At 36.7% G+C, this 22,268-nt stretch overlaps 1 protein-coding gene across 1 annotated transcript in view; it reads right to left on the reverse strand.

Moving 5' to 3' along the window:
* Positions 1-275: 275 nt before the first annotated feature.
* LOC102737537 (ephrin type-A receptor 6) overlaps positions 276-22,268 on the reverse strand; it is a 305,707-nt gene continuing 283,714 nt past the window's right edge. The window contains exons 12-15 of the mRNA XM_081817012.1: positions 17,401-17,594; positions 15,140-15,211; positions 4,099-4,248; positions 276-2,879 (exon numbers count right to left, since the gene is read on the reverse strand). Coding sequence (XP_081673138.1) covers positions 2,765-2,879; positions 4,099-4,248; positions 15,140-15,211; positions 17,401-17,594 — 531 coding nt within the window. The 3' untranslated portion in view covers positions 276-2,764. The remainder of the gene's footprint in view (positions 2,880-4,098; positions 4,249-15,139; positions 15,212-17,400; positions 17,595-22,268) is intronic.

Genomic DNA, 22,268 nt, shown 5'->3' on the forward strand with positions numbered 1-22,268 from the left:
CAGGTACATGAATGTATATGCATATTGAAGTTATCAAAAATCATTACTGAAGGCTGTGATTTATGTAAGTTACTAATTTTCTTTCTATAATTAAGTTCTATACTTATGCATATTAAACAGTTTTAATTACTAAATATGTGTACTAGTAAATCTCAAAATATTTCATGTGAAATTTCCAAATAAATTTGGCAATTTAACTGTTAATATTCCTGGATCTTATAACATCCTTGGGATCAGGGATCTGTGATTGGTAGGTGATTAAGAAATAGATATCCTTAATTTTTTAATGTTTCTGTTTAATCATGCACAAATATTTCAGCCATGTGTGAACGCAACATTTCTGACCATGATGAGGTTCAAAATCACACGTAAGATTATCATGCTTACAGTTCTGAAAAATATAAATGTAATTCTAAAGAAATTTTAAAGAGCATTTGGGGTAAGAGATGAAGGGGAAAGGCAGTTTTATAATACTAGAGGAAGATGTTAGGGAAGAAAAAAAGAAATATAAATTAATCAGTTATAGAAAAAGATCTCTGTACTTTTTTAAGAAAAAAATTCTTAACAGTGAACTTTAATCTTGCACGTACTGAATGCCCATCTCATAGAAGTTTAAATACTTTATAGAATTTATTTCATCAAAGTATACAGATGTTGCTGACAGAGTCCTATGGAAGACCATAATTATTCTATTCCTTATTTTTCTAAATACTTTTTTGTTGTATTATAAAAATAAATATATGATTAATAAATTTAATCTGTTTTACATATGTTCTTATTTAATATATATTTGAAGACAGGTAAGTATGGAAATTTTGTATTTCCTCTACATGTATCCAGGTTTGTGTAAATGTATCAAGCAAACAGCAGATAGTGTATGAGTGATGCATGACCATGCATGTGGTGCCTAGAAAATGTTGCTAGCTATTTCTGACACACTTACTTAAAAAGTGATAAATTTCTCACCTTTTTCTTTTTTAGTATACTTTAAGGAATACTTAAAAGACTCGTCCTTCTAGCTCAATACAATTTTTTTTTGAAATGAGAAAAATTAAGCTGTGGTAGACAAAAATCAGGAGATAAATCAGCAAAAGAATGTATGTAGAAGGGTCTAGTCTAATGGGACAATCAACAAATCTTAAAAGAATAAAAGTGAGTCTCCTTTAATACAAGACAGCTGCTATTACCAAAAATTTAGGTAGGAACTGGAGAATGTGGGTTGGGCACCTTTATGTCTTGGATCAAAGAAAAACTGATTTATTAAATAATGATCTTTAGACAACTTGCTCTTTTTAAAATCTCTCTTTCTCAACACATCCTCCCTACTCTTCCAAACCCAGCACAAGAGCCATTCTATACTTTTACAGACGACAGCTGATTTTACAATTGAACTTACTCGTAAAGCAGCACTGTTTTGATAAATTGACTCAGCTTAATTCACTGAAAAATATATTTGCCTTTTTTTGCAGCCTCTGAGACAATTATGACAACACACTTTAGCTGTGTTCACATTTTTATGTTATTGTGTTATGGGCCCAGTTGACACACAATTTATATATATATATATATGCTCATGTGTTAGGTCTGTTCATATCCTCTTTGGAACATGCAGTGGCATACTTGTCTCTTGAAAGGTTTGGAAAACAGCTCAGCATGTTCATGTAACTTATTTTTTAGGAAGAAAATATAAAGATTCTTAAACTTGCAAAATGCACCAATATCAGACAGTCAGTTAGATGTGTTTATTTTTTGCGGCACCATATAGCTATCATAAAATTGTGTTTAAATTAAATTAATTACTCTTTTTACATTAAATCTAAGGCGATAATCTTAGATCTTTTATTCAAAGCAATTCTACTGAAAATAACTAATTTTCTCAGTGCTTTGATAACTGCTTTTGGAAACTTGTGAAAGTGAACCAAGGGAATAGACATGGTTTTTATTTCATGCTTCACTCAGTGAAAGCCTTTAGAACACTGGATCCACTCTTGGTCTTTCTGTGGTGATCTTCATAAGGTAGGAGAGAAATATACTATAGTTAGTAAAACTTAGAAGGGAAAAGCCTCTAAACTACCACTTACTATGAAATATGTAGACACTATAAAGTTAATTTAAAAAAATAGACAAACCCAGCCTTAGAAGATTGAAAAGCACAGTATGTTTCTCCCTTTCCCTCCCTGATAACCCCCTTCTTAGGTGCAGTCACACCTGACAAGAATTCAACAAATGACATCATTGGTTATTTCTGCAAATAATTCTAACAACACCAGGCATCAACAGTTAAATAAAGTAACAATATGATCCATAGAGTTGAATATAATTATCTAAAAATATTCATGTCAGTTTGGAAGCTACTTGATCACAAAACATGAAAGAAAGGTCAACTATTTCTTTTTCATCTACCATCAAACTTTCTAAATACATCATTAAGGAAGCCGCATGTGGGCAAATTCCTTTGGGTTAAATTCATGAACACTTCGCAAATACTGTTGTACAAAGTTACAAATCCATGCTGAGTTATTTACCATTGTGTAGTGATAATCTGCAGTGGGCCGGGGTTTTATTTGCAGGTTATTCAGAGGAGCTATGAGGCATAATTTTAAAATCCAGGTTGGAAGCATAAACAAAAGGTGCGTGCCCATAGTCTGAACAGGAGACTGCAGTTTGTGAAGTGATTTTTGGAGAATCAGAAGAAAGTATAGTAGAGAGGATATCTTTCATTTTAGAAATGCTGAGGCACAAAACACAAGTGCTTGTAGTATTTTCATACATGAAATCCTTTCTCCTGTATGTGCATCATGTGTAAACGTAAAGTCTGTATACTGCTGACTATCCGTCTCTGGTGTCCAATGAGTAGGACTCCAATTCTTCTAATATCACTGTGAGAGAGAGAAAAAGAGATAGAGTTGGGGGTGGGGGGAGAAACATTTAGATCTGGTAAGTATAGGAGATAGGAAATGAAGATTTACATAAGGTAAGTATGTACCATGTCAGATTTGCTTTATGAATTTAACAAAAATTGTATAGCTGGTAAAATGAGAGTTTAAGCAGATATATAAGTGAACATCAAGACTTTGTTACATTTTTCTTCTCCCTAGTGCCAGGTAATATATCAAGTCTACCTCAAATTTAAGGATACAAAGAAAAATTTCAAATTCAGGTACCAACATAATGTTCAGACATTCCATAGACCTAAAGGGTATACAATTTTTAAAAAGACTTATTTATTTTAGAGAGACAGAGAGAGAGAGGAGGGGCAGAGGGAGAGGGAGAGAATCTCAAGCAGACTCCCTGCTGAGCACAGAGCCCGCCGTGGGGCTCAATCTCACAACCCTGAGATCATGACCTGAGCCAAAATCAAGAGCTAGGTGCTTAACCAACTAAGCCACCTAGGTACCCCAGGTATACAATTTAGATAATGATATAACTTTTCAACAGTATTAGCAAAATAATAGAAGGTATAATGTGGACCTATGGTCATTCAATAATCTGAAAAAAATGCCGTTGTATTATGTTGAACTATATGAAATTGCCATCACTATTTCAAAATAATGGGAATTTCATATGATTCAACCAACCAGTTTTAGTATCTACCTTTTAAGCACATGTTGAACATTTTACTGCACCCAGGCAAGGAATAATTCTTGGGACAATGGAAAAATGTCCAACTTTAATAATATAGGGAAGGAGTTCTGAAATTACATGATGATAATGTATGATTACAATTATTACATTTGATGAAAGTAATAGGAATTGATTATGCCAGATTAGTATATGTGAGTCATAAGTAATTTGCCTAGGTAAACTGTGCTGATGTAAAAAGTCTAGGATGTGAATGAGAGTAATATGCATTTCAGAAAGCATTAACAACTTTTTAAAACAGCTATTTGAATTAAACATATTCTTCCAAAGGAAAATAGTTAAAGTGTAATGTCCAATTTCCACTAGAATGATAATCAGAAATGGTGAGGAAAGATGTGGAAATGCCATACTAGCGTTAGGAAATGTAGTTGAATCATGGTGTTCTTGATCCAGTATTTGAATTTGTAACCTCCTGAGTGGACTGCTAAATACAATAATAAACCTAGGACCACTTACTCAATGTTCATTCTTGAAATTAGGTCAAAAGTCGTAAACCCTGCTGCCATGAAGTTATTCTTATATTGCCCCATCTTTATAGAATCCAGCCAGTCACCAACTGTGACAAACAGAGGATATTCCGGAACTTCACAAGGGGATTCTGGCATTCTACAAGAAAAAACCCATGGAGACCATTTAAAAGTCAGATAAAGCAAAAAATACCCAACTTCCTTTTTTTTTTTTCCTTTTACAATATCCTTACCTCTAATGTTTTCATACTCCATTAAAAAAAATCTCTAATTTTTCCATTATATTCAAATCAGCTGCTTTTATCTGGTCAGTTTCACTTATCAGTTTACCTTTTTTCTGCTTTTTGCCACTAATTGGGTTTTATACTAGATATATCTTGAGAAAACCCACATCTTGCAAACTGCTATTTACTTTTTCCTCTTGCATAAAACTGTGTTTTCAAACCTGAGGAATAGCCCAGTCCTAACCCCCAAAGGACGGTAAGTAGCCACAGGCTCTTTACTCTTAGACTTTCTAACCTGCCACTGAATCCTTACCCTTTTGCCTTTTTTATATTTGCTATGATAGTCCCTTCTCCTTTTCACAGAGAATTCATTGGTCAAGCCTCTATTTATTTATTCTCAAACATTCAACAAGAATTTATTATTTATTAAAAAATAATTTCTGCTGTTACAGACAGCCCAAAGCACAGATATTAATATGACATTAAACAAAGCAAAATCAATGCAAGTTTGGGTTAACAAGAAAAAGGAACCCAGCGTTGATGGATCTTAAAGTGAGTGATACAGACATCTGTATTTTTGTTCCTAATATCTAATGCAAAGGGCATTGCAGTTGGGGATATTTTTTGTAGTTTTTTTTTTTTTTTTTGAGAGGGCTGGGGTAGGGGGGAGAGGGGCAGAAGGAAAGAGAGAATCCTAAGCAGATTCCACGCCCAGCACAGAGCATGATGTGGGACTCGATCTCACAACCCTGAGATCATGACCTGAGCTGAAATCAAGAGTCAGACACTTAACCAACTGAGCCACCCAGGAGCCCCATATTTTTGTACTTTTAATATAAAAATAATATAAAGGTATTATTTTGGAAAGGCTAGCAGGTGTGTGTGTATTCATTACAAATACATACATATATATGTATGTGTGTATATGTACATATATATACATATATATACAGAATAGTTTTATGTAAGTTAAAGACAGAATAAACATGGAAGTAACCTTAGAAGTTATAGTAAAATTAACTAAGAATTGTGTATTTAACTGATTCTGGCAATAAATTATATTATTCTCCTTATAGAGATATATGAAAATTGTTAAAAATATTTTATATGGTTTTACAAAATACCTGGTAGTAAAAGTGCTTTTATAAGCATGTTATTAGCCCTCTGGGGTAATAAATACATCATTGAAAAATTATTAGGTCTAGAGTTTATATTAAATAGTAGAGCAGTAACCTTTTTTGTTCAGTATTTGAGTCAAATCTATTTTCTTTTTTTTTTTTTTTCAAGATTTTATTTATTTTGACAGAGAGAGATACAGCGAGAGAGGGAACACAAGCAGCGGGAGTGGGAGAGGGAGAAGCAGGCTTCCCGCGGAGCAGGGAGTCCGATGCGGGGCTCGATCCCAGGACCCTGGAATCATGACCCGAGCCGAAGGCAGACGCTTAATGACTGAGCCACCCAGGTGCCCCCAAATCTTTTCTAAGTAATGAAAAATATTCCCATTAGAAGTGAATCATTGAATTATTTTTATTAGAATATTGAAGATTAATCCAAATTTCATTTAATTTGTTTTTAATTTTTTATAAAATTAAAGAATGGAAGAAGCCATAGAGACTTAACTAGATTCATAGTTTTAACATTCATATTTGGAATGCTTCAACATAATAGTATTTACCATTCATATTTGAACTATTTCAGCTTTAACTAGAAACCAATAGTGTATGAAAACATATGATGAAACCACATGAAATAAAAATTCCTCCGTTATGAAGCAGGATGGAGTATGCATGCTATATAACTCTGGTATTGTTCTGTTAAAAACATATGAGAATGGGAGTTAGGCTGTAAGGTTAGTGGATAAGGTAAAACATAAAAATCTCTAATAATCAAAATTACCCATAAAAATCCTTTAAATTACCCTTAAATCACCTGGCCCTGGGTCTTTAGAAACACAAAAGTCAGAGACATTCAGTGGCCATACAACTTGTACACTGCGCAACTCTTGAAGACTCTGAAAGGGACCCCTTGGAATTTTCAGGACAGAGTCCCCACTAAAGGCCTCGAGTTCATGTCTTTGGTTTTTCTTTGATTGCTACATTGACTTCCCTTTTTCTAAACTGGGGTCTAGTTGAATATGGAGATGAAGGTGAAGAGAGATAATGAGGAAAAAATAGTGTTTTTTTTGCTTTTAATATATAATTCAAATTTACATAAATTATATGCATGTATCTTGTGACTACATAGTGGTCCATATTGAGTCTGGTAATCCTTAACAGTGGCTTGAATCCTTTTTACTAGTACTCAATTCTGTTACTATATTTCTAATTTGGGAGGCTGTTAAAAGCTACACGCTCTTTTCTTGTACAATAAATTGCAATGCTATTTTGATTGTGGGCTGATTCATTCAAATTAATCATCAGACTGATTGATGATTTGACCCTAACAAAGATTAGTTATGTCCAAAGGTTGAAAACCTATCATAAATACTTTATTACTGCTATATTTGTTGTTTCCTAGAGATGTTCACATCAGTAAGTATTATAAAATAAGCAAAATCTCACATAAAATACAAAAAAATAAAGGAATCCACTGCAAACAGAGTTAAATAGGATTCTTAATTAGAGCATTTCTCCAAGTCTTCACTGTTCTAATGTACAATGTGAACATACAAGAGGATTAGCAATAGCTTCTACATTATTTTTCTAAATTATCTGAGCAGTTTCTATAAAACAACTCTATGGTCAACTAATCTTCGACAAAGCAGGAAAGAATGTCCAACAGAAAAAAGACAGTTTTTTCAACAAATGGTGTTGGGAAAATTGGACAGCCACATGCAGAAGAATGAAACTGGACCATTTCCTTACACCACACACAAAAATAGACTCCAAATGGTGGAAAGACCTAAATGTTAGACAGGAGTCCATCAAAATCCTAAAGGAGAACACAGGCAGCAACCTCTTTGACCTCAGCCACAGAAACTTCTTCAGAGGAACATCGCCAAAGGCAAGAGAAGCAAGGGCAAAAATGAATTATTGGGACTTGATCAAGATAAAAACCTTTTGCACAGCAAAGGAAACTGTCAAGAAAACCAAAAGACAATGGACAGAATGGCAGAAGATATTTGCAAATGACATATCAGATAAAGGGCTAGTATCTAAAATCTATAAAGAACTTATCAAACTCAACACCCAAAGAACAAAGAATCCAATCAAGAAATGGGCAGAAGACACGAACAGACATTTTTCCAAAGAAGACACCAAATGGCCAATAGACCCATGAAAAAGTGCTCAACATTGCTCGGCATCAGGGAAATCCAAATCAAAACCTCAATGAGATACCACCTAACACCAGTCAGAATTTCTAAAATTAACAAGTCAGGAAATGACAGATGTTGGGAGGGATGCGGAGAAAGGGGAACCCTCCTACACTGTTGGTGGGAATGCAAGCTGGTGCAGCCACTCCGGAAAACAGTATGGAGGTTCCTCAAAAAGTTGAAAATAGAGCTACCATATGACCCAGCAATTGCTCTACTGGGTATTTACCCCAAAAATATAAATGTATTTGAAGGGGCACGTGCACCCCAATGTTTATAGCAGCCATGTCCACAATAGCCAAACTATGGAAAGAGCCAAGATGTCCATCGACAGATGAATGGATAAAGAAGATATATATATATCTGACTTTTGTGTTTCTAAAGACCCAGGGCCAGGTGATTTAAGGGTAATTTAAAGGATTTTTATGGGTAATTTTGATTATTAGAGATTTTTATGTTTTACCTTATCCACTAACCTTACAGCCTAACTCCCATTCTCATATATATATATGATATATATATATGATACACACACACACACACACACACACACACACACACACACACACAATGGAATATTATGCAGCCATCAAAAGGATGAAATCTTGCCATTTGCAATGATGTGGATGGAACTAGAGGGTATTATGCTGAGTGAAATAAGTCAATCAGAGAAAGACATGTATCATATGATCTCACTGAGATGAGGAGTTCTTGATCTCACTGAGATGAGGAATTCTTAATCTCAGGAAACAAACTGAGAGTTGCTGGAGTGCTGGGGGGTGGGAGGGATGGGGTGGCTGGGTGATAGACACTGGGGAGAGTATGTGCTATGGTGAGTGCTGTGAATTGTGTAAGACTGTTGAATCACAGACCTGTACCTCTGAAACAAATACTATATTAATGTTAAAAAAAAAAAAAGAAGATAGCAGGAAGGGAAAAATGAAGGGGGGGAAATTGGGGGGGGAGATGAACCATGAGTAACTATGGACTGTGAGAAATAAACTGAAGGTTCTGGAGGGAAGAGGGTGGGGGGATGGGTTAGCCTGGTGATGGGTATTAAGGAGGGCACGTATTGAATGGAGCACTTGGTGTTATATGCAAACAATGAATCATGGAACACTACATCAAAAACTAATGATGTATGGTGATTAACATAACATAATAAACTTAAAAAAAAACATAGTTTAAGAAATACTGTTGTAGTAAATTCACTAAGTTAAAATATCAAAATGACCAGGGTACCCTTATTGCTTTATTAACACAAAGCCACACATGCTGGAAAACTGAATGTCCTATTTTTAAAAAAGCTGGCTCCCATATCTTTAATTACTTGTCAAAGAAGTTTGTTGAGACTGAACAAGATTAAAAGAATGTATTCAAGTGACTTTCCCTTCATACTCCTATGCCGTACTTGAGGCACAGACAGTGTCAGATGACTTCCACTTTCCTCTTCTGAGATAACTCTGGAATAACTCTCGAGCTTTCACAATTTCATATAATCGGTGAGTGGAAATGTAATTTGCTAATTTGTGTCCTTAGTATAGAAAGGTCATGGAAGGACATTCTGTGTATACTAAATGACTTAACTGGCCTATTTCTTTGCTGAAAAGCATTCGCTATTTGCTCCCAGAATGTTTCAATACCATAATTCCCTTTCTCTCCACACATCTTTAATAATCTAGTTACTCTTTGGCCTTTCTATGACTGCATTGGCAGTTGATTTAGTAAGGTCAGGGTCCCTTCATTGTTCATAGCCACTGGGCAATAACTTTTCTTTCACCTTATCTTGTAACGAAGTTGAAAAATGCTGCTATTTTCTGGCTTCCAGGGCTGGGTACCATCACCCTCACATGAATTGTCTGGAATATTACCTAATAAACAATAAATGCCCTTTCTTATCAACCATGTACAATGATAAATGCAGTCTGCTATTTGCTGAGCACATAGAAATTTCTATTTGGTGATTAGTGGGAGCTGCCCACCTGAGAAATGTCTTTACAGCAAAATCTGCAGCTCACATTGAAAAAAGTACATATGGTAGAACAGAAGGTCAAGGGTATACTACTTTCCTCAGAAAAATGAGGAAGGGGTAAAGTTAGGAAATTCTAAATGTATAAATTATGGTCAAGAGGGCTGGAGTATAGGTAGAATAGGTAATGACACAGTTTAAGGTTCAATAAATATATACTTGTAATACATCTAATTACGTAAAAATGAGTAGCAATGATAGAGCCAATAATTTTTTACTCTAATGAGCCCTTTGAGTTCACAATTGTACTAGTCTTTTTCTTTTTTTGGATTCATTAATTTATTTTAGAGAGAGAGCATGCCTGCAGGGGAGGAGCAGAGAGAGAGGCTCCAGCAGACTCTCTGCTGAGTGCTGAGCCCTATGTGGGGCTTGATCCCAGGACCCTGAGATCATGACCTGAGCTGAAACCAAGAGTCGGACGCTTAACTGACTGAGCCACCCAGCTGCCCCAATACTAGTCTTTTAATTTAGAAAGTTCTTATATAGGTAAGCAATAGATACCAAAACTTCCAGGAAAAAGCAAGAAGGTTTTATCCTCAAAAGTTTTCCATGTTTTATATTTATCATGCAAATATATAATAATACATTTATTAAAAATGATTCAAGAAAGGTTATATTTTGAGACACACTACTGCAAAGTAAGATCCCGTTTTAATATGAAGCCATCACATGCTTAAAGGCTTTTCTCTTATTACGACTCTAACTTAACTTCCCCCCCACCCACAGCTCTTACATTTATATATGATTAGCAGAACTGCACAGATTAGGTCCATTCTATTTTACATTGCCTATATTTCAGTTATTTATTAATACTTTGCATGTTTTAGTAGTTTTCATAACTATTAATCAAATGAGTGTATAATGTTCTACATATTGATGCTTAATAATTTTAATTTCCTGAAGTTGGGCTCCTAGGTGGCTAGCAACATTCTTTTATTACAGATGACTATGCAGTCTTATAGCATGTATCTTTTTGCTTCAGTTGAATTACTTCTTTGGGAAAAATCCATAAGACAGAAGAATTTTTTTAAAAGAGTAAGTTAAAATTCCCTGATGGCAAGGACCATATCTCACATATCTTTCTATTTTCTGTGGGCCTTAGCACAATGCTGAAAGTATTATAGGAATTTATTAAATAAGTGATGATTTAGACTTAAATATTCTCTATAGAAAACTTTGGTCCATGACATAATGGCTGACTCATGATGAAAGATCTAGTTTCATTTAGTTCCCTTGAATTGAAGAGTAAGTACCTATTGATGGTGTTTGCTTATCCCTGCCTTTGTAGGTTTCAGAGTGGAGAGAGAGGCAGTTATAGGTGGCGTGAGGTAGCCCAGGATGAAGGGACCTAGAACCACAGCAGCAGTATTCAACTTATTCAATATCACTGCTTTTACATGCGTTTCTGATCTCATAATTCAGGGATTACACGTCACACTATTTAGTTAATCCATAAATAACATACAAACTGTCTACCTAAACTTTGAAGGAAGAATTTATTTAATCAGATAAAAAAGAAAACATTGCCCTCTCTACAGTTAGGCTGGATAGTAAACTTGAACACGAGTTAAATTAATAAAAGAATTTTGAATTCTTTTTAAAATTTTAAGGTATAATTTTACTCAAAATGCTACAAAATATCAAATGCATAGAACCATGCCATATATTTTGTGACTATTTTATGCTTGTGGGCAATATTTCAGGGTTCCAAACAATCGGACTCTCCACAGTGTTAAACTGGGAGAATGAATTATTTTTCCTCAGCCTTTTATTTTCAGTAAGTCTTCAAGTTTTTTTAATTGATATGATTATTTAATTCTCATAATAAGGATGATAAATAGCAGAAAGTAGGAAGGAATGAAAATTTTAAAATTGTAGATGTGTTTGAACATTTGGAGGGATAGACACAGAGTAGGAATAATACTGCTTAAAAATCTCCCATAATTCTGAGTACCTAGCACATTGTTCCGATAGCCAGAGTGATAGATCACTGAACCTCAAGGAAAGGCTATTGTTGTGAGAAAATAATATAGGGACAGGAATGGATTTCTTATCACATGCTAACTACAGTTCATTGGCAATGGTTGTCAAAATATGGTCTTAAAAAGGATGCCATGGCAGCATCTGGGCTCAGTGGGAAAGAGTGTTGTGATGATTAGTAATGTTACCATAACAAGGAAAAGAAGGAAAGCATATATTTGCCAACACTGGAAAAATTCAATCTACAAAATGCCTGAGGATGTAAATCTGGAGCTGTGTTGCTGCCATATTTTCCTCATTTCTCTATTTTGTTGTAGTTACTACATTCTTTTTTTTTTTTTTTCAAGTAATGTTCTTCAAGTGGCTGAACATTGTAGGAGGATGTTGAGGGGATATATTGACTAGTTTGCTACTTATTCCCATGAATGAGGGCATATACTCTACATCCTTGTATTTGCTTAGTAGAACATAAAATAACAGGCTGTGCTCCACTACAAATTCTTCTTGGGATTTTAATATACCCCATCTATGAAGTCCGATTAGTCCAGAGAAAATCTATGTGGGAATGTAAAAAAAAAAAAGTACTTTCCCTATAATCATATTTCTGAAACAGTGCCATATTGGGAAGAATCTTTCTATTTTGCATAATTGTATATTGTGTGGTGGAAAGAACGAGAGCTTTCCAGTGGGTGGACCTTGTTAAAATGCCCGATCCACTAATTACTTGCTTTACTCTTTGAGTCTCTCTTTCCTTATCTGAGGGATGGGGATAATAATAGTGTGGATTAAATGACCTTATAGATAAAAGTGCCTAGTACAATAACTGAAACACAGTAGGTTTTCAACAAATGGCAGTGATAGTTATTATTGATGATATACATATATTGGAATTTTTATCAGTATTAGTATTGGTATTAACAACAGTATTATATTAGAATATTTAATATTCTGTCTTCCTTCTATAAAGTTTTGCTAATCAATCAATTACAACACTGATTTTGGCTAGTCATTCATTTCTCTCTCATGGAAAATATCATTAGAAGTTCTAGTTATGGAAATTAAAACAAGTTGTTTATGACCTGGTATAAACAGCTAGGCAAGTGCTGATTATGCACAGCCTAGACAGCACTGAGCAAGATCTTCTCAAAAGGAATGGAAAAATTCATATCCAATTGTTGAAAGTTATTGCCCTCAGAAGGCAGCATTATAGGTGCTTTCTGAATTGGATGGAGGAGGTAGTACCATTTAGTCTTATAAAGTTTACTTGTGGTTGTCTAAAGCAGAGGTTCTTAATTATGATACTGGTTTGAACTTTTCCCTGCCTTCATGAATCACACATTACTGGTAGCCAAGTACTTGAAAGTTCAACATTAAATTTATGTGTACTAAGGAAAGTGGTGGTTCCAGTTCCTAAAAGCTAAAATATTTTAAGATCCCTAACTATGGCCCATTGGGTAGTGAGAATATTCCTAAGTGTCTTGGCCTGCGCAAAGCACAGTTTCTGAAGCAAGTGACTGTCATGGACTGGTCCATCTGGTCAACTGCTGCCCATCCCTGGATGCCACTTTTTTAGCTGATGTCATCAAAGAGCCCATAATCCGTAAAAAAATTTTTGTGAGTGCTGGGGATCTACAGCAGGGACTGGAGAAAAGTGTTATTTTCCCATTACATGGTTGCACTGTCCAAAAAGGCATTGGCCAACTGACTTCAACCTAGTTCTGCAGTGTATGGAGGAATCAGGGGCAAGAGTTGAAGAGGTTGGCGAATAAATGTGGCTGGGGAGGGTCGGGCTGGGTGAAGGAACACTCATACAGTCGTCAATCTACTTTATGCTATTAAACCACTGCAGCTCAGATGTAAACCTGGACTCCATGGGAATATGCTTGATTTGGGGTTGAGAGTAGTGACCGCATTTATCACGAGGGTCAGGGGAAAGGGAGTGAGAGGCGTTTCAAAGGTCATGGCTAGGCCCTGCTCCTGATACCATTCTCCACATAGACTTGGTCTCAAAGTGGGCCTTTTCCCCCAGGGGCTGTGCACCATGTGACAGCTACAAATACTTTAAAGAGGAGGTTATAAGGCAACACTGTAGAATGTAGTTTGAAATTCTCATTTATGAAAGGGTGACTACCTATATTAATAAGGTACTCTTGCAAATTTTTTAAAAATCAGAGTTAAAATTATACTTATAATACTGCTACGTTCACTTATACGTCCACATACTTTCTTGAGTAGGAGAGAAGGTAAGAAGTGCACAGAGCTCTGAATATCCCCATGGGAGTGTGCCAGGCACAAGAGTATCAGCATTATTCGGAACAGCTGCTCCAGTGCTTTCTCTGACCAACTTTTTTTTTTTTTTTTTTCTATTGGGTGTTCTGTCTTTTGAGAGGAGAAATTGTAGATACAAGATTTATGAAATTTCCAATATGCTAGTATAAAATTATTGAGCTGTGGGTTTCACAGCTTTCCTCATTCCCCCTTGGTTGCCTTAATTTCTTCCCCTTTTACTATTCTGTCAAGAGAAAGGATAAAAGCTTCTCAGGTGAATTGTTGAGAAAAAAGCAATTAGAGTGGAATAAAAACCATGGGGACCTAGTGGATGGGAGAGTCATGCCAGTATAGAAGTGTGAGAGAATCCTGGGAGGCTGGGGATACTCGAGAGTCTAATGAGTACAGGTGAGTTTAATCAGAGTTGCTGTGGATTTTACCCTTAAACTCCTTTACCTGTTTGAGAGAGAAATGGGTGGAGAGATTGAAATTCTACTCTATCATGTTTCCTTAATCCAACATCACACTAAGACAGATTACTGGGCTTTGGGACACGGGGGATGGACAGTGCCACAGTTTTATAAGCATAAAACAAACCACACATTCTTCAGCTAACATCGCTATCCTTCACACCATGTCTCTTCCCCTTAAACAGCCTCAGCTCTCTGGGATCAGGGACAGGGTGGGTGGATGGCATTGGAGGTGTAGGGGTTGACAGGGGTAACCCACTCAGGCTGCTGTGAAAATAAGAATGGTGATAACAGTTCAGTCATGGTACCCGTGGAACTCTGTTTCCCTTTGTTTCTCCAAGAAAAGCATATTAAAGGCAGAAAATACTAGCACATAGATCTTTGTCAGAAACAAGGATAGCAAATCAGTCACAGAAACTTCCATTTGGTCTCCCAGATATTAGACTTCAGAGTCGAATCAAACTGCCCACTTTATATCAAGTACACAACTCTTGCCCGTGTGGGGCGGTGCCATCACCAACTTGCCATTTGCTGGCCTGTCCACAGCATGACTGCACATCCCATTAAACCACACACTTCTGGCCCCGTGACACAAGCCCTCATGTTGACTTTACCTCCGGATCATTTTGACTTTTTGGCATTTTCTCATCTTAGAGTCTTCATCAGTATTTTCCAACTATTCATAATCTTGAAAAAGCAGGGAAGAAATTGTTTTATCTGCTTTTCTTCAAAAAGAAGGCTCTTACCTGCCTGCTTCTACAGCCATAGAACAGTTCGAGAGCTCTGTTGATGGGCACTGGCTGTGGGGTCCGTTAACCCTATACCACAATGAGAGGCTCAGATTAAATGAGTTCAGTTTATAGATAACCAAAGTTCTTTTCCACTAACGCACACTCACTGCATTAGCTCTTTCTCTTCAATGTCAATGCATGCCCATCTCTTCAATAAAACATAAAAACAAAAACCAAGAAACATTTTCTCTAACTACTTCTCTTTCCCTTCAAAGACAGGCTTCTTAGTACTTTATACTGCTTTTCTCTGACCTCATATTTACTGCTGCTCCGTTGCAATCTGTCTTACACACTTTTATTCAAATGCTCTTGCTAAGGCTGCCCATAAATACCTGACCACTTTGCTGCTAAATTCAATGGACCCACTTCACTTTTTATCTGGCTGAAGCTTTGTGAAACTTGGACATTACACTCCTTGAAACTCTCCCCATTTTTGGCTTCTATGACACTGCTCTTTCCCAACTTCTGTTATTACCGGTCTGGCTCTTCTTTCTTGGTCTCCTTTGGGTACTCTCCTTCAGCTCATTTCTTAAATCTTGGTGTTCCAGAGAACACCCTTCCCTCTTTCCCTCTGTTAATTTTCATACCTTATAGTCTCCATGGGCCATCTCAACTATGTGTGAATCTTCAGCTATAGTCTCTATGTTGATGATCTTCAAATCTTCAGCCCAGATCTTTCCACCTGAGGTTCAACCTACAAATACAACTGCCTATTGTACATCTCCACCTACCTACCCCACAGTTATCTTCAATTCAGCTTACTTGAAATGGTCTCATTTCTATTCCAAAACCCTATCCTTCTTCTCTCTTAGTGGTAATATTATCAGCCAGGTTGTCTAAGAAAGTAACTTGACAGAATCCTTGACTCTTTTCTCTCCTCCCCGCTCCATATTCAATGACCAAGACACATTGTTCTCCTTGCCTGAGAACAAATCCATCCTCTTACCTCCTGACCCCAAACTTATTCCCATTTCATGAGTTAGGCCCTAATCTTTTCTAGCTTGGGTTTCTGTAAACATACAACTGTCTGTTTCTAGTCTTGTTCCTTGTTTTGCACTCAGTCTAAATCAGCTCTAGAGCTATCTTTTAGAAATGCAAATATGATCCTGCCATTCTCTTGCTTAAAATCCTTCATTGGGTGCCCTTTAATGTAAAATCCTAAGTCGTTCCCCCCCCCCGCTGGCCCCCGCCGCCCTTTACTGCTTCCTCTGTTGGACTGCTTTAGGGAAGATGGGCTAGAATAATAGTTTAATCTCTAGCTATTTCATGCTTGGCTTCACTTTACAGAGGCTGCCAATTAGTGATTTAGAGGTGAACTCTTATGTGCTCTGCAGTGAACTGAGGGCCTGCTTAAGTAGTCCTTGAAGAGCCTTTGGCCTTATTGTCACAAAAAACCTGCACTGACTTGAACCTGTGATCTAAAGTTGAACATCTGTATATTCTGTTGGCCATCCCCTGAGTTAGGAAAGTGAGCTTTGGAAATGCTTTGGTTATTTCTAAATCCAATTTGGCTTAAATACATATATTCTCAATTCAATACTATTTTAAATGTAATTTTTTCAGAAATAGGTAATAGTGTTTTTTTTTTCCTTCTACTCTCCTCTTCTTATAATTGCTTTTTATAGAGAGGTGAGTAGATCTTCTCAACTCTACTGACTTTTATAAAATGGTATATGAGTGCCTTCATTTTCTTGTCTTGTCATCTGTCTTTTTCTGGTTTTAGAAATGGAAAGTAACAACAGCTGGGTATGATCATATCAGCAGGAAACATCCTCACTCCTGGCTGATTCACAAATTGCCCCTGTCTTGCTTGCCATTTCAAATAGAGGGACAGAACATAGAATGGACAAGAAAATTAAAAAAGCTACAGATACACACAAATCCTACTTACAGAGGTAAGGCAGGATCAGTAAATAAAGAAAGGATATACAAATACCAAAGACCCCCACAAGAAAAAAAATATAACGAAAGTAACTCAGAAAAATTAGATACGGAGAGAACAAAAGGAGAATCTGTTTTCTTAAGACAAAAAACCCATTTAAAAATGTTCATTGTTTTTTTCACAGCTGATAAATAAAACATGGTTTGTATAAAATATTCTAAAAGGTCAACAACTAGACAGTTATGATGGTAAACTTTCTCCTCTCTGTTTGTCTTGTCTATAGCCTGAAAGAAATAACCGTCGAGGAGAAGAAAATCAACAGTATGCATCTTACACAAGGATGTCCTCCACCAGGGTGTGAAGGGCACTGGGATTGCGGATCAGTTTGTCAAGGAAGCTGACAATGTCAGTAAATTTTGGTCTGTGATTTCTCTCCTTCTGCCAACAATGAAGCATCAGCTGGTGTAGAGATGCTGGACAGCCCATGGGAGCCGGAAGTCTGTAACCTTCTTCAATGGACAGAATGACCTAAATGCAAACACACACAGGTTAGTTTCTTACTTTTTGGGACAAATAACACAACATATGCTAAGTTATAATTCCTTTTTTATTTTAAAGATTTTATTTATTTGAGAGAGAGAGAGAGACACAGCGAGAGAGGGAACAGAAGCAGGGGGAGTGGGAGAGAGAGAAGCAGGCTTCTTGCTGACCAGGGAGCCCAACATGGGGCTCGATCCCAGGACCCTGGGATCATGACCTGAGCCGAAGGCAGACGCTTAACGGCTGAGCCACCCAGGCACCCCAATAATTCCTTTTTATACAGGAAGTAGAAGCTAAAATATTGGTAAGCGTGAAAACTTGTGGGTACAAGCAGCCCAAACAAAGATAAATACAAAAGTTGCAAGTATCTACATTAATATCTGCTGACACCTCTTTGAGGGAAATACATTTTTAAACATGTGGTATTCAGAAGGCAGGTTAAGTTTCATCACGATTTCGAGAAATAGTTCCTGTGTGATTTAGCTGGAACGTTTCAAAACCCAATTAGGACTTCAGAAAGTCAGCATAAGATTGATACGTTTTGTGCAAGCCACATGTGACAAATGTGTTAAGTAAAATTGTACCTCTGTTGAAGCACTGAACTCCTGAGTCATTTTTTATCCTTTTGTAATAATGTCAGTACGTATTCTTTTGCTGGCTATCATTCCTTCTTCCTTCTTTATTGCCTATTTAATTTGTCTTTGCTTACTTCTGCCTTTCCCTTAGTCTGACCCCGATGTGATTATGAAGTCCTCTCAGAACTTCTAAGGTCATTCAATCCTTCAAATGTTATCAGTGGCTGGCCTAAGAACATAGCGCAACAGGATCGTTCAAGCCTGCATATCCTCGGGGCCAGCGTTCTCCAATAGAACTTTTTGTTCTCTCTGTCCAACATGATAGCAAGTAGTCACATGTGGCTGTTGAGTGCTTGAAATGTGGCTAATAAGACTGAGGAACTGAATTTTGTGTTTTAGTTCATTTTAATTCATTAAAATTTAAATAGCCACGTGTTGCTGTTGGTTACTATATAGGACAGAGAGGCTCTAGGGAAAGGAATCTCTATAAGAAGCCGAGCTAAGGGTAACAATATGATGACAACAAGGTGTTTTTTTTTTGAACTCAGGAAATCATATATAGGATAAGGCAGGAAAGTCATCTATTTCATCTACGGCCCACCTGGGAATCTCCTAATAATGCAATATAGTATACTGCAATAATGCAATAATGCAACTCTGAATTTATATAGCTTATTTTTTATGATGTGTTCAAAGTATTCATGTGGTCCTTTATCTTTTTTAAAATATTTTATTTATTTATTTTATAGAGAGAAAGAGCATGAGTGGGGAGAGAAGCAGAGGGAAAGGAGAGATAATCTGGAGAAGACTCTGCGCTGAGTGTGGAGCCCAACATGGGGCTCGATCTCACGACCTCGAGATCACGACCTGACACCAAGAGTCAGCTGCTTAACCAACTGAGCCACCCAGGTGCCCCATCATGTGACCCTTTATTCTTATATCATCTCTGGGAGAAAGAAAAAGGAAAGGCTCCATTCCCCATTTTTGAGGTGGGCAGTTGAGGAACAGACTAATAGTTAAAGACAGGCACAACTCAACCTCATCACTGTCCTCCATCAACAACAGAAATACAAAAATACAAGTGCTAAGATTGCTAACCGGAGATCTCTCTTTATTGTTGCATCAGCTACACACTTTCTGTAATTCGCAAAACACATCTTAATTTCTTTTTTAATTGACACTATTTGACAGGACTCTGAAATATCCATAATTCATGCTAGAGGCAGTTTGCAAAAAGGAGCAATAATATGCCTACAAGAACCTCTTAACTGCTAAGCTTTAGCTTTCTGGTAATAGGGAACTTCTCATAATCCCATCAGTGTCTTTGTGACCAGAACATTTAACCTGTCAGGATATTAGCATTTTTGTATTCATTTTATCCCATTATTGAACAGGATTTTTTCTTTTTTTTTTAAAGATTTTATTTATTTATTCATGAGAGACAGAGAGAGAGAGAGGCAGAGGGAGAAGCAGGCTCCCAAGGAGCAGAGAGCCCGATGCAGGACTCGATCCCAGGACCCTGGGATCATGACTTGAGCCGAAGGCAGACGCTTAACCATCTGAGCCACCCAGGCGCCCAAACAGGATTTTTTTCTTATCTGTTTCCTGATTATTTTTGCTGCCAACTAGGCTTGGATTTTAAGACCTTTTGCAACACATTTTAGTAAAACAGGATATATGTAAAATGCTTGTATAGCATCAAAACTACCGTGGGTAGTTCTGAAAAGTAGCTAAGAAATAGGATAGAATTCCATTATAAAAAGACTTTAAAATCCCACCCTATAAGAGTACTCTAGTTGATTTACCACAGTTACCTAATTATAAGTGCATAGAATAAAATAGATGACAAGTGAGGTTATATTTTGAGAAAAAAATATTAGTTGCTTTTATTGAGTATCTATCATGTGCTAGGTGATTTGCATCTTTTTCTTCATTGACTGCTTAAAATAACTCAATATGATAGTTGTTATTATCCCTATTCTTTTTTTTTTTTAAGTGGAGCCCAACCTGGGACTTGAACTCATGACCCTGAGTTCAAGACCAAGCTAAGATCAAGAGTTGGACGCTTCACCGACTAAGCCACCAAGGTGCCCCTTATTGTCCTTATTCTTAAGTGAAAAAAAATTTAGACTCAGAGAGGTTAGGAAAATTGCCTAAATTCACACAGTCTAGATGGCAGAGCTAGCATTTAAACTGAGTTCCAGTAGCTTCCAAACTTCTCTGATCATTCCCCAGAAATGCTTTTCAGTTCTCATGATAAATCCTCCTTTCCAATTTTATATCAATTAACAGGATTTTAGGAGTGATTTCCATGTTACCTTTTGTCATAGCACCTGGTAATTTGACTTCATTGTTTTTATTCGGATCTTAAATTTTATATTCTGGGTAAATCAAACACATACTTACTTCATAGTTTGCAAAATTTTATCTCAGCCTGAACAGAGTCATTTCTGAATGCTTCTGAGTCTTGTACACATTGTATTGTAACTATTCATCTGCTTTTCCGCTAGGGCTATACATACTTGAAAGCAGAAATTATGTCTGTAGATTTTACATTCTCATCATTTAGTATGGTGCCTGACACATTAATAAATGTTATTGAACAAAACCAAAGCTATTAGAAGAAATTTTTGGATTTGTTTTGATAGAGCAGCAGATTCTTAGAAAACCTGAAGTTTTAAACTACCCAAGATGGATTCAAATTATGAGCATGGCAGCATTTGAAATCCCCTCTGAAGGAAAGAAGTATTAATCAAAAATTGGTGCATCAAGCAGCATTCTCCAAAATGATCTCATGATCTCACTTTGGTTTGCCTGGACAATGATGAGTGAGACCAGGGCTTGCTATTCTCCAGGAGAGGAGGACTGGACTCAAACTCAGCTTTCTGTAAGACTGGTGGCTTCTTCCTCCTGTCTAGAGCGGTTACTATTTCCCAGTGGCTTCATGGTCCTTAGTTGACTTTCCTAGACAGCTCCTGTAAATAATTAACGCCTAATGCAGACTGCTTTGTGCCAAGTGGGTTGTTCATATTCTCTTTTGACAAAATTGCTCTCATAATTGTCCTGTAAAAGGAGAGTGTGGTCCCTTGTCTGGAACCTTCACCCATAATGAGTTCAGCGGTGTTTCTGGCCCCAGGATGCTTTTCTGTGGGGACAGTGACCTTTTCTTCTTGCTGACCTCTGACTTTTACATTTCCTTAATTCTTTAACTTGTGACTTTGTAAAATTTGTTGGGTCCTGTATCATGTCAGGAGTCATACATAAAGGGTCCTTGTAGGATAATAGTAACAACAGTAACAACAGTGACAATAACAGCTATTAGTGAGAACTCTTGGATACTTCCAGGTATCCGTTCTAAATGATTTACATGTATCAACTCTTTTAATCCTCATAATAACCCTGTGAGGTAGGTACTATTGTTATCCCTATCTTACAGACAAGGAATGTAAATAGAGAGAGGTTTAACTTGCCCAAGATTGCACTCCTAAAAATTCTAGCTTTGAGGGAGCCAAAAGAAGAGATTTAAGCAATATGATCCACAAAATGGTTAAAAGACATCTTTCTAATGGATTTTTAAATTTATTCATCCAAAGAGATATATATTAACCATTTAACATGTACTATTTTTTAAAAAAATTTTATTTTATTATGTTATTAGTCAACATACATTACATCATTAGTTTTTGATGTAGTGTTCCATGATTCATTGTTTGCGTATAACACCCAGTGCTCCATTCAATACATGCCCTCCTTAATACCCATCACCAGGCTAACCCATCCCCCCACCCCCTCCCCTCTAGAACTCTCAGTTTGTTTCTCAGAGTCCATAGTCTCTCATAACATGTACTATTGGGCATGCTATGTATAAGGGGTAACAAATGGGTAAGAAGTATCTGTCTTTAGGAAACATATAATCTAGTGAAGAAGACTGGGGAGTTTGACTACTGTAAATGCCAAGTTGAACAGGGAGTTATGGGGTATGTGGAAGAACTGCCTAACCTAACCTTCTCGGTGGAGGTGAGCTGGATCTCACAGGAAATGTAGAAGGTTAGCAGGGTCAACTGGACAGGTTGAAGGGAGGAGATGG

Source organism: Leptonychotes weddellii, chromosome 1, assembly GCF_054177405.1.
Source record: "Leptonychotes weddellii isolate Sample4059 chromosome 1, ASM5417740v2, whole genome shotgun sequence".
Taxonomy (NCBI): domain Eukaryota; kingdom Metazoa; phylum Chordata; class Mammalia; order Carnivora; family Phocidae; genus Leptonychotes; species Leptonychotes weddellii.